This window comes from Salvia splendens, chromosome 12, assembly GCF_004379255.2.
Source record: "Salvia splendens isolate huo1 chromosome 12, SspV2, whole genome shotgun sequence".
In the NCBI taxonomy this organism is placed as follows: domain Eukaryota; kingdom Viridiplantae; phylum Streptophyta; class Magnoliopsida; order Lamiales; family Lamiaceae; genus Salvia; species Salvia splendens.
The window spans coordinates 25,923,796-25,941,430 of record NC_056043.1 but is presented as its reverse complement, the minus strand read 5'-3'; the positions used below and the strand labels follow the sequence as shown (position 1 = coordinate 25,941,430).

Here is a 17,635-nt window from a genome sequence, read left to right as displayed (position 1 = left end):
TGCGTCCATTTGTGTCTTGAATTAATTTTTAAACACTAATTTGTATACATTGAACTATAACCTTTTCTTTTGATTCAAAGAAGAGATTCAAGAGTTAGAATCAAGTACAATACATCAACATACAAAGCAAAACAATAACACAATGAGACACAGACAATAAACAACATCCATAAAGGGAATCACCATGAGAAGAAATAAACAAAACCAATAGCATAAAATGGAGGAAGTTTGTCTCGAATCTGTTCAATTTTGTATCACACCAGTGTTATTCATCTCCAAGGTTATAGGAGACTTTAAGTTTCGATACGACAACTTTTTTTAAGAGATGTTGTTAACAAACAAAGTAGCTCCATGATTTTGTCCATCTGCTCTGTTAAGAAAATTGGACTAAACTTTTAATAAAGTGACCAATATCTTAATTTTTGGAGCTCATATTAAGGTCACATAAATTGTTAAATACATTGAATTTTGCTTTAGATCTGCGTCTTGACCCATCTATCAAATTGGTCCAATCAATTCATATGACACAATCACACAAGACTCCCATGTGTGTTAGTTTTTACAATTATATCAGTATTAAATAAAATTGTAGGTTAAGCGTAAATTTAGGACTTGAGAAGCACCACGATTAGCTAGACGTCAAGTTATGTTCCTCCAAACAATTAAACACATATATAATTGTGAAGTTAAAATAAACAATCAATCATATCATAGAACTATTAGTGATCTAACAATAAGGTCATCCACTACGCTGTCTCTATACCGTCCCTTAAATACTATTTGACCACTATTTGAGGGCCCCACTGTCCTTTTTTCCTTCATCCCTTAACTAAGGGACAGAACCTGCAACGCTCCGTCCCTTAATTACTATTCATTCAATTTCATTTTTTATTTTTTTTTTCAACCCAATTCAATTAAAACAAACACACTTTATTAAAAACACACTTTATTAAAAAACACACAACATAAAAAAACACACAACATAAAAAACACACAACATAATTTAAAATACAAATTTAAAGAAAAATAAAAAAACTACTCCGCCGGCTAATCATCCTCCGGAGGCGGTCGAGGTTGAGGGGGAGTCGGAAGGCCAAGTCGTGCTGCCATATACACAATTCCATTCCACCAGGCCGTGAATTGGGCGTACGAGAAGCGGGAGCCGGGAAGTGTCCGCCATTGTGGCGGTCATGTACGCCACCATAAGTGTGTCCGAGCCTCCCCGCGAGCCCGATCCCGAGGCCGACTGGCTTGATTCGCCTCGGCCCTTCCTTGCTCTAGCCGCTTTCGCCGCCTTCGTCCCTTGCGGCCGATGGCGCCCACTCGCGGATCCTCCAGCATCGCCGACCGTACCCGCAAACTCCTGGGATTCAGCCTCAGGTTGGCTGATGCCCTCAGCGGTGTCACCACCAGACGATTATTGGCCACTCGCCGTATGCTTCGTGCGCTTCGAGATTGAGCCAGAGCTGGAGCGAAAACCGCCGGCCCACCGTTCCTCGTCCTTGACGGCCTGCCAAACATCAACAAATCTGAATTGATGACGTTCGTCCTGGTAGTAGGCGCGCAAAGCGGACGTCAAAATGTCGGTTGCCGTTGCGCCGCTTTGGTAGCGCGCCTCTTCGGCCGAGTAGATGCCGCAGAATTTTTTGAGCTATCGGTCGACTCGGTCAAAGTGAGAGCGGAGCATTTTAAATTTGCGCTTGCGGGAGCCTTTCGGCTTTATCTGGTGGTAGACCTCGCAGACCTTTTCCCAGAAACACTTCCGAGATTGATGATTCCCGACGATGGGATCGTACGAGACGGTGATCCAGGCGTTGTACACCGCCAGCGTTTCGAGGTTGTTGTACGGATGCCGGCCTAGATCCTCTTTCTCTTCTTCCTCTTCCTCCTCGTCCTCGCCCGCCTGGGGTTGTACACCGCCTCGGCCACCTCCACTGCCTCGGCCTACTCCCGACGTGGGATCAACGGGAAAATCCTCTCGAATCTGGGATAATCCCTGCGAATACCGCGGGGCGGAGGGACGAACATATGCATCAAGGTCGAAATTGGGTGGTTGGTACCCCCTGGCGTCGCCGAACCCTGGGTCCCCGGCGTTGACGAACCGGAACCGCCCAATGTGTTGATCATGGTCTCCCAATCGCCGAAAGCGTTGAGATCCCACCCGCCGGAGCCGGAACCGCCGTAGTTGCCGTCGCCGTCGCAGGACATCTTGAGTTGTTATATGAAAATTTGAGAGAAAATTTGAGAGAAAATTTAGATGATAGGAAGAATAGATGTGTAGTTGTGTGTGAAATGAGGATGAGTTTAGGGGTATTTATAGAGTAAAAAAAATTTAAAAAAAAATAAAAAAACGGTATTATTACCGTTTCAAAATTTTTTTCTTTTATTTTTTATTTTATTTTATTTTTTTTAAAATTCGAATTTTTTTAAAAAAATATTTATTGCGTCAGCACGTGACGACGCCCACTCGCGGGCCGGCGAGTGGGCGTCACGCACGACGCCGGGTCGCGCCACGTCGCTTAGGCGCGTGGCGAGACAGCCCGTCTCGTGGCTCGACGGGACGCGACGCGGGACGAGACGCGGGACGGCGCGGGACGGGATGGCGAGCTGCAACGCGTCGCGCCGGGGTCCCGTCTCTCCGAGACGGGACGCGAGACGCCGGCGAGACGCGTAGTGGATGGTCTAACTATTTAATGAGCACAACTTGTTAGGCTACGTTTAATTAAGTAAAATGGAAGGTTGGAAACTTACTCGTTAAACAATTTTCAAATCCTTAAAATCTATGCCGTTAATTATCCATTTGATCCAATTAAATTAATAAATTATTTAAATAATCTTATAGTAGTATTAGTTTTATAATATGTATAGAAAATAAGGATAATAGTTATTTAAATTATAAAGTTTGATCAAATTCTGATCAGTCACAAGAGATTTAAAAACGGAATATTAAATCACAAAGTTTCAATTTTTCTCAGCTATCCTATATATATAAAAAACGAGGTCTTTGGTCATGCTCAAAATGATGTTGTTTGATTAGAATAAATATTTTTTTATTTAATTTCCATTTTGTATCTTCTTATTTTATTACCTATAGACATGCATGTGATTCTACCTAGTACTCCCACATTCCATTATAACTTTATTAGCAAAAATACTATATTTCTTCTCTCTTATTTTATTCTCTCACCTACTTTATTTTTCCTTTTCTCTACTTTTTTTCTTCTTCCATACTTTACTCTTTCTTCACTTAATTCTTTAAATATCAATTTTTAAATCGCGTGCTCAAAATAAGCGCCTCGATTATGGCGGGATGGAGGGAAACTATTTTAGTAAAGAAAAATTTTAGTTAGGAAATAGATATTCGTGAAAAATCAACTATTGCTATTGTTACACTTGATGTAATATTGAATTGTAACTTTAATTGGTTCCATGTATAATATATTCATTGTTTGAGTAAGACAGATATTGTATGCACTAAGGTTTTTGGAAAATGGTGCAATATTCAAATCGTTGATAGAGGATTGTACTATTAAATTGTCGATAAGCTCTGTCGATTTTATTGATCTTATCTTGATTGTAAGTTCATAATATAGATTTGTCTCCCAATTGGAAAACTTGTAATCATGTCATAATTGTTTAGTTCGTTGTCAGGTGCAAAGTGCCAAATATATAAACAAATTCCAACATATCAATCAACAAATTTGCAAAATATATTGGACATGTGGTGTGTGCGCATTATTATGTACAAGATCACCACAGGACTTATATCCAGATCTGGGGGACACATGCAGAGACCGATCTCTTAATTGTTTCTTATAATTTTATGTCTCATCTACCATCCTATATATATTATATACTCCCTCCGTCCCAAGTTACTTGAGTCGTATTCCTTTTTGGGTTGTCCCAAGGTACTTGAGTCATTTCTCTTTTTGGCTAAAAACAAAACATCTAATCATACTTACTTTATTCTTTGTTTTACTTTACTCTCTCTTCTTTGTCTTACTTTATTCCCTCCTCTATTTTATTTAACTCACTAAACACAACTTTCTTAAATCTCGTGCCGAAAAGAAACGCCTCAAGTAACGTGGGACGGAGGGAGTATATGTGTACAATAAGGTACTATTAGCTAGCCTTAAATCCTTCTCATAATATATAGCATAACATTTATAATATATATACATATTTAATAAGGTGTGATCAACAAACTTTTCTTAAATTGTTAACTCATCAAATGTAGTATCTAAAAAATGTCAACACGATGACATTATCATGTCAATTTTACGATTCTTCTAGTCTTTTATTTTTGTGTATTCTATGTTCTATCATGGTATTGAGGAACTCACGATCCATGAATAACCATTAGTTCGTCCATTGTAATACCGAAATTATGATCCAATATTTTTCAAACGGGAGTGGCTCCTAGATATGAGCAAGACCACCTGATTAGCAATTTGACACGAGTCAAAATCATCAATGATGAAAATTGAAGTGTTCTTTGACACGAATCAAAATTGTCATCCAAAAACTAATGAGCTTCTTGATATGAGTTTAAACTATCAATGGAATTGCTGAAGCTCCTTGAAATGGTCCTAAACTTAGTGGTCGTGGGATAAATCTTCTTCTTTTTCAGTTTTTAACTTTATTTTGCAGGCTACCAAGAACGTGGAGAATGAGAGTATATCTTGGATCAGTGTCAGCTCACATAGAGAGGAATTTCACCTAGAACACAACTTCATGTCTGGTTTATCAATTTTTTTATAATCCAAAAATCTCAAACCACCAAGTAGTGGTGAGATAAGAGTACAAAACAACAACATAGCAAAAACAGACCACCCACAACAAGAAGACGAACAAAGAAACGTCTACAAAAAAAGAGCGAAACTGACCCAAAAAGAAGAAGGAAACAAAAGCTCAAACCTAGAAAAACATAAACAGAACAAATCAACGCAACTAGCCATCAGGATCATCACCCAAGAGCTATGGAGCAGAGGCAAACACCAAGCAAGGAGCGAGAGAATACACAAATACACCCACCAATGTGGTCATCTTCCGTGTGGCTTATCATCAAAATTTTTCATTACCCAAATACCCCCACCAATGTCTGGTTTATCCTTCAAGGAAGGCTCAATACCAAAGAGAGATTATTTATATTCAACACTGTCGGAGATGAAAATGATCGATGTGTTTTCTGCATAGAAGAACCCGAGATGATCGAACACCTCTTCTTCTGCATTAATCTTTTATTTTCGCATTATATTATATTTTTTTTATCAATATACTCTCTTCCTCCCATTAAATATAAAATATTTATTTTTTCTACACAAGATTTTAAGTAGTGTTGTTTACCGAGTTATTGAAGAAAGAATAAAGTAAAAAGAAGAAAAATAGAAATGATGTTATTTTATTTTAGAAAATATTTTATTATTAATGATGAAACCTAATGTTTATTTTTAATTGGACATGAAGAATATACTATATTATATAGCATAATCAAAATGCAATTTGAGGCATATACTTTACACTTCTCATTATGCTAATAACTAAAAGGGAAAAGCTATTTGACCATAGTCACGTCTCATAGCCCAAAATAGTTGCGATCTAAAAAAAATTATGAGTAACAGAAAGTCCTTTTCAAAATCTAGGGACTTTCCATAATATTTTTCTCAAGAATAGCAAAGGAGTAAAGTATTAAGTTTAATGATTATTTATGTATTTCAATCCTTATTTGATTTTTATTTGATAAATTCAAGCTTCAAATTTAAACCAATAATTCTTTTCTATACTGAGTTTTTAAATAGGATTTTATTGATCTACACTTTTTTATATAGGGACGTTAAATAGAGAGTACTAGAACAATTTTATGAAGGCTGGGAGAGGTCAACTCTTTATTGTTTTGCCCAAGCCCTCTTCATTTGCATCACTGCATAATTGAGGTTCATTTTTCACGGATTTTAGTAAAATAATTTAATTTTACTCTATTACTATGTTTTAGTGTGAGTTTTTTTTATTAATTTAACTAGGATTTTACACTTATCTAGTATATTTAATATTTTAATCAATAATTAATTATTTGGTAAACTAATCCAAAGTTATAGTGTATATATTGCGTAAACAATTAATTTTCAGTGATAAATAAATTATGGTTCCTTAGTATTTTGTAATAAATATTTATAAAATAATAGTTAATTATAATAAATTCTAGGATAATTAAAGAATCCCATCTGAGACTTACTGCACTGATAAATGATATAAAAGGTAAGTGAAAGATATTTTACACGAATGAATGTGTCATATCTACATATTACTAAGAACTTGAGTTGAATTTGTAATGATAATAGTAAGTTTTTGACCCGACATGAGATGATAGGAGGATAAAAAGTTTCAATTTATAGGTAAAAATGTGACACGAAGGCAATGATTTAAGTGGGATGAAAGTGGTAAAGGGACATGATAAGAAAAATACTCCTGTTTCACGTAATCCTCATTGGTTATGATTTAATCCAAAACCAATATATATTATATGTGCCCTACCTACCCATCAATACGCATAACCTATTGTCTCTCTATACCATAATCAACAATACTATAATTAATTTTATTGCTTAGGTCTACATTCATAAAATGCCCTTAATTCGAAATTTACATTGGTTCATTTCCATCTCCAAACAACCAATCAAATTCATTATATATAAAGTGTGATTCCCACACATTTACATTCGTGGGAAAAGTGAGTCATGCATCAATTAGGGCTTCCATAGTTAGTTTTTAAAATTAAAAAAAAAACCTAGAAATATATTTTAATTATAGTGGGGGAATAGGGGATGAAATATATATTACCTGGATAAGAATTTTTTCTATTGGGTAGCGAATTTGCTACGGTGGCCCGCTCACGAGGAAGCAGCGACGTGCGTCTCACTGCGCATAACGTGAGCATGTGAGGTGCACGTGCCCGCTGCATATATATTTTTTATTCTGTTAATTTTGAAATCTATCCGTCAAAGTATGCACTCTAATCGTGGTTGTGCAATTAATAAACTCAATACTATGTCTCTATATAGATTCGCCTCTAGTTATAGTAGATGTACATTTTTATAGATGTGTTTGCAAACATTCACTTTAGTAAAATTGCTTTTTCAATGCATGTGCTAGTTCAAGAATATATAAGTGAATTTTTGTAGACTATATCGTTAAAGAACATATTATAGATTTTGTGTGACAAGATTTGTGGAATTATCAAGGCAAAAGTAGTCTCCATACGTGTAAGGGGAAGCAACCAACCGATCAACTTTCGATTAAAAAATACAAGATGTAAACTATTTTATGATCTTGCATGAAGATGGATTTAACCATTACCACTTCTTTAATGATGGTCGGTTTCTTCTAGAAAGCAAATGCAATCAAATTAAAGATTAGGTTTTCACCCACAATTACAAATACAAATATATAAATATATATAGGTAGGGAGTAGCTAGGCTTACTAGTCCATACATTACATCAAATTAAAGTACAAAAATCTTATGAAATTAAGGGCATCCGCGACACGTCTCGTTGCGATCCCTATCTCGTCTCGGAGAGACGAGACGACAACGAGACAGCGTTGCGGGCTCCGTCTTGTCCCGGTCTCGTCCTCATCCCGTCCCGTAACTCGTCTCGGAGAGACACTAGGCGAGTTGTCTCGCTACACGCGTTGGCGACGTGGCGAGCTCCTCGGTTCGTCTGTGACGCCCACTCGCCGGCCCGCGAGTGGGCGTCGTTTATTTCCGTTGAAAATGTATTTTTTATTGTTTTTTTTAATTCAGAAAAAATTCAAAAAATAAATAAAATCTCAAAATTATACTAGTCATTTATAGCCGTTTTTTTACAAATTTTTATTTTTTTAAATTTTTAAGCCCCCAATCACTTCTATAAATATCAAATTATTCCCACAAATTAATCCACCAAAAAAACTCTCTATTCTCACTCAAACACTCTATATTCTTCATCTCAAAACATTATTCTTCTCCCAAATTTGAATCATTTATGGATCCATTTGAGCAAATGCGTCGCATAATGGAAGAATCGCTAGCAGAAGATCGACGTCGGGAGGAGGAGGAAGCCGCGGCGCCTCTAAGGCAATCCCGGACTTCCATCCATCGTAACCGAGAGAAAGCCGCCGCAAGGTTGGTACGCGACTACTTTTGTGACAACCCGGTATGGGGAGAGACCTACTTCCGTCGCCGTTTCCGCATGCGGAAACGGCTATTTATGCACATCGCAAATACGTTGGCAGCCCAGGAAGAGTTCTTCTGAGAAGGGTTCGACACCGTTGGCCGTCCCAGTCACACAACGCTGCAAAAAGTACTGCAGCAATCCGTCAGCTTGCTACTAGACAAACGGCGGATGTGTTCGACGAATATCTGCACATTGGGGAAAGAACGGGGAGAATGTGTTTGATAAACTTCTGCAAAGGCGTCCGAGCAGCCTTCACCAACGAATTTCTCCGGAGGCCAAGCACGGCAGATTGTCAGTTTCTACTCCGACTTCACGAAGAAGTGCACGGATTACCCGGGATGCTTGACAGCGTCGATTGCATACATTGTCAATAGAAGAATTACCCTGTGGTGTGGAGGGGGTCATACACGAGCGGCCATAAAGACACCCACCCCACCGTTATACTCGAGGTCGTTGCCGACTACCGGCTATGGATTTGGCATGCCTATTTCGGGGTCCCCGAATCGAACAACGACGTCAACGTGCTCAACCAATCCGACCTCTTCACCGAAGTTTTTAATGGTAAAGCGTCGGCCATCAACTTCATCGCTAACAACCGGCAGTATAAAATGGGGTACTATCTTGCCGACGGCATCTACCCTAAGTGGCCAACCTTCGTGAAGACGTTCAACAGGCCGGTGAATGAAAAATAAGCTCTTTTGCGCAGAAACAAGAGGTTGCTCGCAAGGATGTGGAGAGAGCGTTCAGGGTTCTCCAAGCTCGCTTCAACATTATCAAAGCTCCGGTTCGTACGTGGTTTATGGAGAATATGGTCGACATCATGTATACGTGCATAATCTTGCACAACATGATTGTCGCCGACGAAGGACCTGAAGCGGGAAATTGGTTCGACCTTGAAACCCCGGGAAGCTCTACCGCAAGTAGTCCGCCTCGCAGTGAAGTGCATCCGTCTATGCAAGATCGGTTGTCTATTCGGGTAAGGACACGTGATTCTACTGCCTACGCCCAACTCCAAGATGATCTAATGGAGCACATTTGGGCAAACTTTGGCAATCAGTAGAGTGCGCGGAAGAAATTAAATTATGTATTTTAAATATTTTTTAGGATTTTAATTATGTGTGTTTTTTTTGAATTTTAAGTTGTAATTTTATGTTATTTAATGATGTGTGTTTTTATTAATTGAATTTGTTGGGAAAAAAATAAAAAATGAAATTGAATGAATAGTTAAGGGATGAGATGGTTAAGAGATGGAGGGTTGCAGGTGCTGTCTCTTAGTTAAGAGATGGAGTGAAAAGTACAGTGAGACCCATAAATAGTTAAGAGATGAGACGGTTAAGAGACGGATAAGAGAAAGCGTTTCAGATGGCCTAAGTGACAAATTTACAGCAATAATTGCACTTGCAAAATTAAATATTATATGACTGCATAACTGGAATCTTGATATGGGATATTGATAGGGATCCCTTTGAGGTTACCATGCTTTGTTGTCTACAATCTCTTTACTTTTATTTACATTTGTGGTCCCATTTTATCATTTTGTTTGAACAAGATTATGTGTAGAGATTCTTTAGCTTTCATTTCGTTTGAACAAGATTATGTGTTGAGATTCTTTAGCTTTGAGAATTTAAAGTTTTTGCCAATAACTTTGGCTTGGAAAATTGAAAGAGAAAGAGAGACCGATCCTAATTTAAGGAATTAGGGTTAGTTGTAATGAAAATTATATAATAAAAAAAATTATATATTCGATTTCCGGGTGAAAGTGAGAACTGATGAACCCAAAAATGTAGAACTGAGACCAGACCAAAAACTATTAAATTGTTATCAGTCCACATGAAGATTGATTAAAACCAGATCGATTCTCGATTATTTAAGAATCGATTATAACCAAATTGGCAAGCCTAATTACTATTCCCCCGTCCCATAATAGATTTAACACTTTCCTTTTTAGTTTATCCCACAAAAGATGACATATTTATTTTTATTTTTTGAAAAAAATTCTCTCTTACATTATTATTAACTATTTTCTCTCTCAACTTAACAAAAAACAACATCTCCTAAAATTATGTGTCATCACCAAAATGTGTCATCTATTATGGGACGGAGGGAGTACTTGTGTTCATAAGGTTAATGGTTATTTGAGTATTAGAGGGTGTTCGGTTTGCAAGATTATAATCCCAAGATTAAATGTGTATTATGTTTGGTTCATGAGGCCACCCGCAACGCGTCTCGCGGGTGGCTCGTATCTCGTCCCGCCGAGACGAGACGGCGGCGAGACACGTTGCAGCGCCCCGTCTCATCCCGGTCTCACTGAGACGCCCGTCCCACCGAGACACCTCGCGGGCTGTCTCGCCACGCGCTTGCGTGACGTGGCGCGCTCCGGCGCTATGCGTGACGCCCACTCGCCGACCCGCGAGTGGGCTTCGTCAGGCTGACGCAATAAATCATTTTTTTAAAATTCAAATTAAATTAAAAATAAATAAATAAATAAAATAAAAAACGGTAATATTACCGTTTTTCGAACGTTTTCCTTTTTTTATTATTTTTTATTTTTTTACTCTGTAAATACTCATATTTCATCCTCATTTCACACACAAATACACATCAAATCCTCCAAATCATCTCCATTTCCTCTCCAATTTTCATCTAACCTCTAATCACAAAATGTCCGGTGATAGAAACTCTGGCGGTGGTGGCTCCGACGAGTTTGACATCAACGCGTTTGGCAACTGGGGGGGCATGTACAATGTGTTGGGCGGACACTTCCCGCATGACGCCTCCACAATACCAAGCCCATCTTGCCGGAATTGAGTATATGGCAACACAAATTGGTATTCCGCCTCCAGGTAGCTTGAGTGCACCACCACCGCCTTCAGGAGATGATTCTCCGACGGAGTAGTTTTTTTAATTTCTATAAAATTATATTTTTAATTATGTTTTATTTATTTATTTTGCCACAAATTTAATTATGTATATTTTTTTAGGATTTTAAGTTGTATTTTTATTTTATTTAATGAAGTGTGTTTTTTATTAATTGAATTTGATGGAAAAAAAATAAAAAATGAAATTGAATGAATAGTAAGTTAAGAGATGATTAAGAGACGAATAAGAGATGGAGGGTTGCAGGTTCTATCTCTTAGTTAAGAGATGGAGTGAAAAGTACAGTGGGGTCCATGAATAGTTAAGGGATGAGACGGTTAAGAGACGATAAGAGAGAGCGTTGCGGATGGCCTGAGATTGAATATCACAACTTTATCCTAATGGATAATCATATGATAATTAATCATAAACACCCCTCTAACTAAAATAATCTCATAACTTAATCTCATAAAATAATTAGATATGGCAATCGAACACAACACCTAAGTTGACATAGTAGTTAGACAACGAGAAGTTGCTACGAAAGATTTAAGCAAATCTTCAACCGTGTCACCAAACGAGTTATTAGCACACTAATGGTTTCCAATAGTGAGACCTGTAAAAGAATTAATAATTAATTGTGTGTATGTATAAAAGGTTTTACAATCCTATTCTTGTTTTAACCTTTCCACCTGAACTCCCACTAGAGGACACAACACAACACAACCAACACTTGTCCACCGCCACAAAAAAACAATAACCCAAACACCCCTTTTCAATTATACTACTAATATAACACAGCCCAAAGGTGTATAATGTTGTATGAATGTGTATTCCCAAAGGTGGGAGACAAGCAAAGAGGTATGACTGATGAAAGAATCAACTAAATTGGTGAATGCTTATGTTTTACCTTTTTAAAGCAGATTCTTCCCTCTCTAAATTAAATTAAGATTGATAGCCATCACTATGGGTTTGGGACCATATTTCTGTGCTTTCAAAGGACAGAATAATATCTCTGCTCTCAACCACACTGTATCAATCTCGATTGCCCACAAAGAATTTAATCTTGGCTTCTCAAGAAATATATAAAGCTGATATATATATATATATATAGGGTTTTGATCTATGCAAAACTAGATTTAAATACAGAAATGCAGAACAATATCATAATTAGGTCACTTTTAGGTCATAATTAGGTAATTTTTAGGTCATGCTAACAAAGCATGACCTAAAACGATCTTAGCATGACATTAAACCTAAATATTATAATATGACCTAAAATTGCTTAATTATGACCTTCCGTTTTTTTGGTTAATTATTGACCATTAGATCATCTAATCCTAGGGCCAAGATTTGGTCTGCATTTCTGGATTTAAACACATACTTATTTTGATCATCTCCCTATATATATATATATATATATAAAGGAAGAGATAAATAAATTAAAAGAAAAAGTAAACGAGTTAATACAAGAGTTGGAAACGTGTTTGTTTCAACTTTGAAACAAATAGTATGTGGTCCATGTCATCATAAACAAAGTCAGCTTCTTGATTTTGCTTTGTGTGTAGGGCGAAATAGGAGGTCCCAAATCTCAATTAAAATGAGGCCATACTTCACGTGACACACTCAATTGAACATCCAAGTAAAATCAATTTCATTTTTTAGCATCTCTCCCATAAAAACATAGTGGGATTACAGCTTCCTGACAGCCTGAAAATGAAGATATAAAACATAAACAGGAGATCATATTCCATAAATGGCAAGATCATCCTTAGCTTTGGTGAAATAAAACTAGTAGTATGAGGATTGGATTAGAGGCAATCTTGTCCTTGATGGGGAAAAGGTGAAGACCTTGTTGCAAATGTGTGAAAAGCAACAAGATCTATCAAAATCTTTCTCCTTTCTTGTGACTTTCTTTTTCTTTTCTTTTTTTTTATATTTCAACTCATCTTAAATAGGGAAGTCATTTTTAGTTTTTTATTATAAAAAATCTTTATAATCCATCCAAGTAGGCAGTCTTCCTACGGATTCTTAACACTGAAGATTGGTTGACCAAAACTCAGCTCTTTAAATCCCCCACCCTTCATTCCTCAAACTCCACAACAATACCAACAAACTTTCGTCTTTACTTAGGAAAAACATTTTTAAGTTTAACACATTATTTTTCCCTTCCTTTCCTTGGACTTCTAGAAACATGTTTCTCAAACAAAATACTAATATTGCTTTGTTGCTATGCTGCTGCATGCTCTCCCTCCCTCTCTCCCTCTCCGCCATCCCGATCCCAGTCCACGGCCACTTCACGTTCAACGGGAACGAATTCGCGGCACGTGATTTCGGAAACCAGCTCCATTCCCTTCCCTGGGCAGTCCTCCACCCCAAGAAGGTCTCCGACGTGGCGGCCACCGTGAAGCACGTCTGGCAGATGGGCCCGGCCGCTGCCCCGACGGTGGCGGCCAGGGGCCACGGCCACTCCCTGCTGGGGCAGGCGCAGGCGCCGCAGGGGATCGTGATCAACATGGAATCCCTCCGCGGCGAGATGCAGGTGATCAAGGGGAAGTCCCCCTATGTGGATGCCTCTGCCGGAGAGCTCTGGATCAATGTGCTCCACCACTGCCTCAAACACGGCCTCGCCCCCAAATCGTGGACCGACTACCTCCATCTCACCGTCGGAGGCACCTTGTCCAATGCCGGGATCAGCGGCCAGGCATTCCGGCACGGCCCTCAAATCAGTAATGTCCACCAGCTCGAGGTCATCACAGGTTTGTATTCAATTATTCACCATCACTGTTTTCAATCAAAAACCCATCAATGACTAATGGATTCAATGAATGAATGCAGGGAAAGGGGAAGTGGTGGTTTGCTCCCAAGAGAAGAATGCTGACCTCTTCCACAGCGTTCTTGGCGGCCTCGGCCAGTTCGGGATCATAACCAGAGCAAGAATCTCCCTCGAGCCAGCGCCTAAGATGGTAACAACACAACCAAAAACAATCATTTCTCACGAGAATCATATTGGTAAACTGAGAACCATTTCATAAACAGGTGAAATGGATCAGAGTTCTGTACTCGGATTTCCATACCTTCGTGAGAGACCAAGAGCGACTGATATCCGCGGAGAAGACATTCGACTACATAGAAGGTCAGGTGATCGTGAACCGGACGGACCTATTCAACAACTGGCGATCATCATTCAACCTAGAGGATACTGATCAAGCCAACCAGTTTGTGTCAGATGGGAGGACTCTCTTCTGCCTTGAGCTCACCAAGAACTTCAATCCTGGTGAAGAAGCTGCCATAGATAAGGTTAGATACAAGACTCATCATCATTCACCATTAGAGAAACAAAGAATGTGTAAAATCTTAATTCTGTTTTTTTCATATGCAGGAAATAAAATCGTTATTATCTGAATTAAGCTACATCCCATCAACAATGTTTGTGACAGAAACTTCATATGTGGAATTCCTGGACAGGGTCCACACAGCAGAGCTTAAACTGAGATCAAAAGGGCTGTGGGATCTCCCACACCCATGGCTCAATCTCCTCGTCCCCCGCAGTAAAATCCAGACCTTCGCCGACGGCGTCTTCGGCAACATTCTCACCGACACCAACAACGGTCCAGTTCTCATCTACCCAGTCAACAAATCAAAGTAATCATCAATCAAAGACTCGATTTTTATTTATTTTTTTCGTTGAGGCATTTCGTCGAACACATTATGACCGTTGTCTTTTTGTCAACAGATGGGACAACAGGACATCATTCGTGATGCCGGATGAGGACGTGTTCTACCTGGTGGCGTTCCTACCCCACGCGGCGGAGAGCGAGGAGCTGCAGAATCTGCTGAATCAGAACAGGAGAATCTTGAATTTCTGCGATTCGGCGGAGTTGGGAGTGAAGCATTATCTGCCGCACTACAAAACGCAGGAGGAATGGCGGGCCCATTTCGGGCCGAGGTGGGAGATCTTTGAGCAGAGGAAATCGGCCTACGATCCTCTGGCGATTCTGGCGCCGGGGCAGAGGATTTTCCAGAAATCGATATCGATTTTATGACCGAAAAGAAGAAAACGATGAAGGCAACAGTTTTCAGCTGTAAAATCTGAATTTGGGATTAAATATTTGTATATTTATTTAGACATAATTATCGTTATTTTTTTATGCCTTTTCAGATCTTGGAAAAAAACAATTGTAAAGTATGAAAGGGGGAAATTATTCTATTTCGTAAAGATATAAATTAAGGGATACTGTTATTTAAACTCTATAAGTCTATAATTAATTTCCCGTTTTTGATAAGTCTGTTTAAATTTAAAATTTCCTTTGAAGAAAATATAGTTACCGAAATTAAATAATTTTGCCTAATTTACTAATTCATCGACGAAGACAAACTTACATGTTCACTGTTATCCTGTTTATGAATAATTGTTGTGTTTTTTTCATTTTTTCCCGTACATCAAATTTAGTCTTTATTTACTTATACTAATAAGTTTTTCTCTCTAATAATGTTGATTTCAATTTTTGTGCTAATAATACTTCAATCGTTTTTGTATGTTCCGCAACTTAATCAATTGGAAAAAGCATTATGTTTGAATCTCTTCGCAATTACTCCTATCTCTCAAAGATTTTTTTGGTATAATTGTATCTGATATGGCAGTCAAAAAATCTTATAAGGATGTCATTGTCGAATTTTGTCGCTGCTGGATAATTATAATTTGTAAACATATACAAATTTTATTATATTTCCAATTGATTTTAAAGCTGCAAGATGGATATATATATATTTTAAAATTCATGATTTTTCTAATTCATTTTTAGAATTATGGACTAAAATTTGATAAAACTTAGCTCTGACAATTTTCTCTTTTAATTATTTAAAATTAGGCTAAAAAATAGTTCGTGGATTAAAATTGGGACTAATTTTTAAAAATAAGCCGATTCATGTGTAGTACTGTGTTATTAAACCATTCGCTCCCAAAATAGGGGTTAGTTAGACCTCTTTAATAAAAGGAGTTAGTTAGAAATTATAATGAAATAAAATTAGAGTCACCTTATTAAATTCTGTTCAAAAGCTAGCCATAAAGTACATTCAAAATAGAATGGTAATCGGTGGATTTCACGTGTAAATAATACTACGAAGATAGGAGAAAGAAAATCTTTTGAGGGGAAAGTACATTTATTCCTTTCAAAGTCAACATTTTACTTGGTACTTCTAAGATAGAACTATTGAAGAACCAATGACATTATTTAGATGTCTCCAAGAGTGTCCACTATAAGGCGGACACGCCCAGTAGCCCCGCCCCAGTTTTTGTCCATAGCTCCAGTTTTGTTGTCCATAGCCCTAAAATTTTGTGTCCGGCACTATAGTGGACACCTCCAATAGCCTCCAAATTTTATAATCAACATTCATTTTATAATGTTTCAAGTAATTATGAACAAATGTATCGGGCTATACGTAATTAGAAGAACGCCACTACACGAAGTAGAATTAAAATTAAAATTAAAATTAGAATTAGAATTAGAATTAAAATTAAAATTAAAATTAAAATTAAAATTAAAATTAAAATTAAAATTAGAATTAAAATTAGAATTAAAATTAGAATTAAAATTAGAATTAAAATTAGAATTAAAATTAGAATTAAAATTAAAATTAAAATTAAAATTACACACTAAATTAAAATTAAAATTGTACACTACATTTAATCTAGTACAAATCACTAACATGTTTACACTGCGCCACCACCTCCCCTACGTGCCCACACTTCTTCAATCAAATCGGCCTGTAGTGTGTTATGTGATGTGGTCCTGCGCATATCAGCGAAGCGTTGGATCAAATATTCATTGCTCCGTGGTACGCCCATCTGGATCGGCGCGGAGGCAACACCGTGACTTGTACTTGCGCCCTCTTCCGGCGCCCATCGCTCTGCCGCAAAGCCTTCATCTTCTATTATCATATTATGCAATATGATACAGGCTAACATAATATTCGCGACATCATCTTCGTGCCAAACTCGTGCCGGACACCGTATAATAGCCCACCATGATTGGAGGACACAAAAAGCCCGCTCAACATCCTTCCTAGCACTCTCTTGTTTGCGCGCAAAATATTGTTTCTTCGGTCCAACCGGTTGGCGGACAGTCTTCACGAATACGAGCCACCGCGGATATATCCCATCTGCCAAATAGTAGGCCCTACTGTACTGCGTACCGTTGGCTACGAAGCTGATTTCTGGACCCTCCCCCGGCACTCCTCGTTGAACAGCGGCGATGACTGAAGAACATTGATGTCGTTGTTCGAACCTGCCACACCGAAATACGCATGCCAGATCCGCAGACGGTAGTCCGCTACGGCTTCCAGAATCATCGTTGGATGTTTGCTTTTGAATCCAGTAGTGAACTGGCCTTTCCATGTCACGGGGCAGTTCCTCCACTCCCAATGCATGCAATCAATGCTCCCTAACATTCCTGGGAACCCGTGCATCGAACCGTACATATCCAGTAGGCGCTGACACTCATCCGGGTTGGGCTTCCGTAGAAACTCCCCACCGAAAATTTCCCGGATCCCCTTACAGAACTGCCTA

At 38.2% G+C, this 17,635-nt stretch overlaps 1 protein-coding gene across 1 annotated transcript; it reads left to right on the top strand.

Moving 5' to 3' along the window:
- The first annotated feature begins 12,927 nt into the window (after positions 1-12,927).
- Positions 12,928-15,316, top strand: LOC121759611 (cytokinin dehydrogenase 9-like). Its single transcript, XM_042155265.1, has 5 exons — positions 12,928-13,826; positions 13,906-14,033; positions 14,107-14,367; positions 14,450-14,712; positions 14,804-15,316. Exons 1-5 carry the CDS (start codon positions 13,262-13,264, stop codon positions 15,111-15,113), a joined length of 1,527 nt encoding a protein of 508 aa, XP_042011199.1. The 5' UTR covers positions 12,928-13,261; the 3' UTR covers positions 15,114-15,316.
- The last annotated feature ends 2,319 nt before the right edge of the window (positions 15,317-17,635 follow it).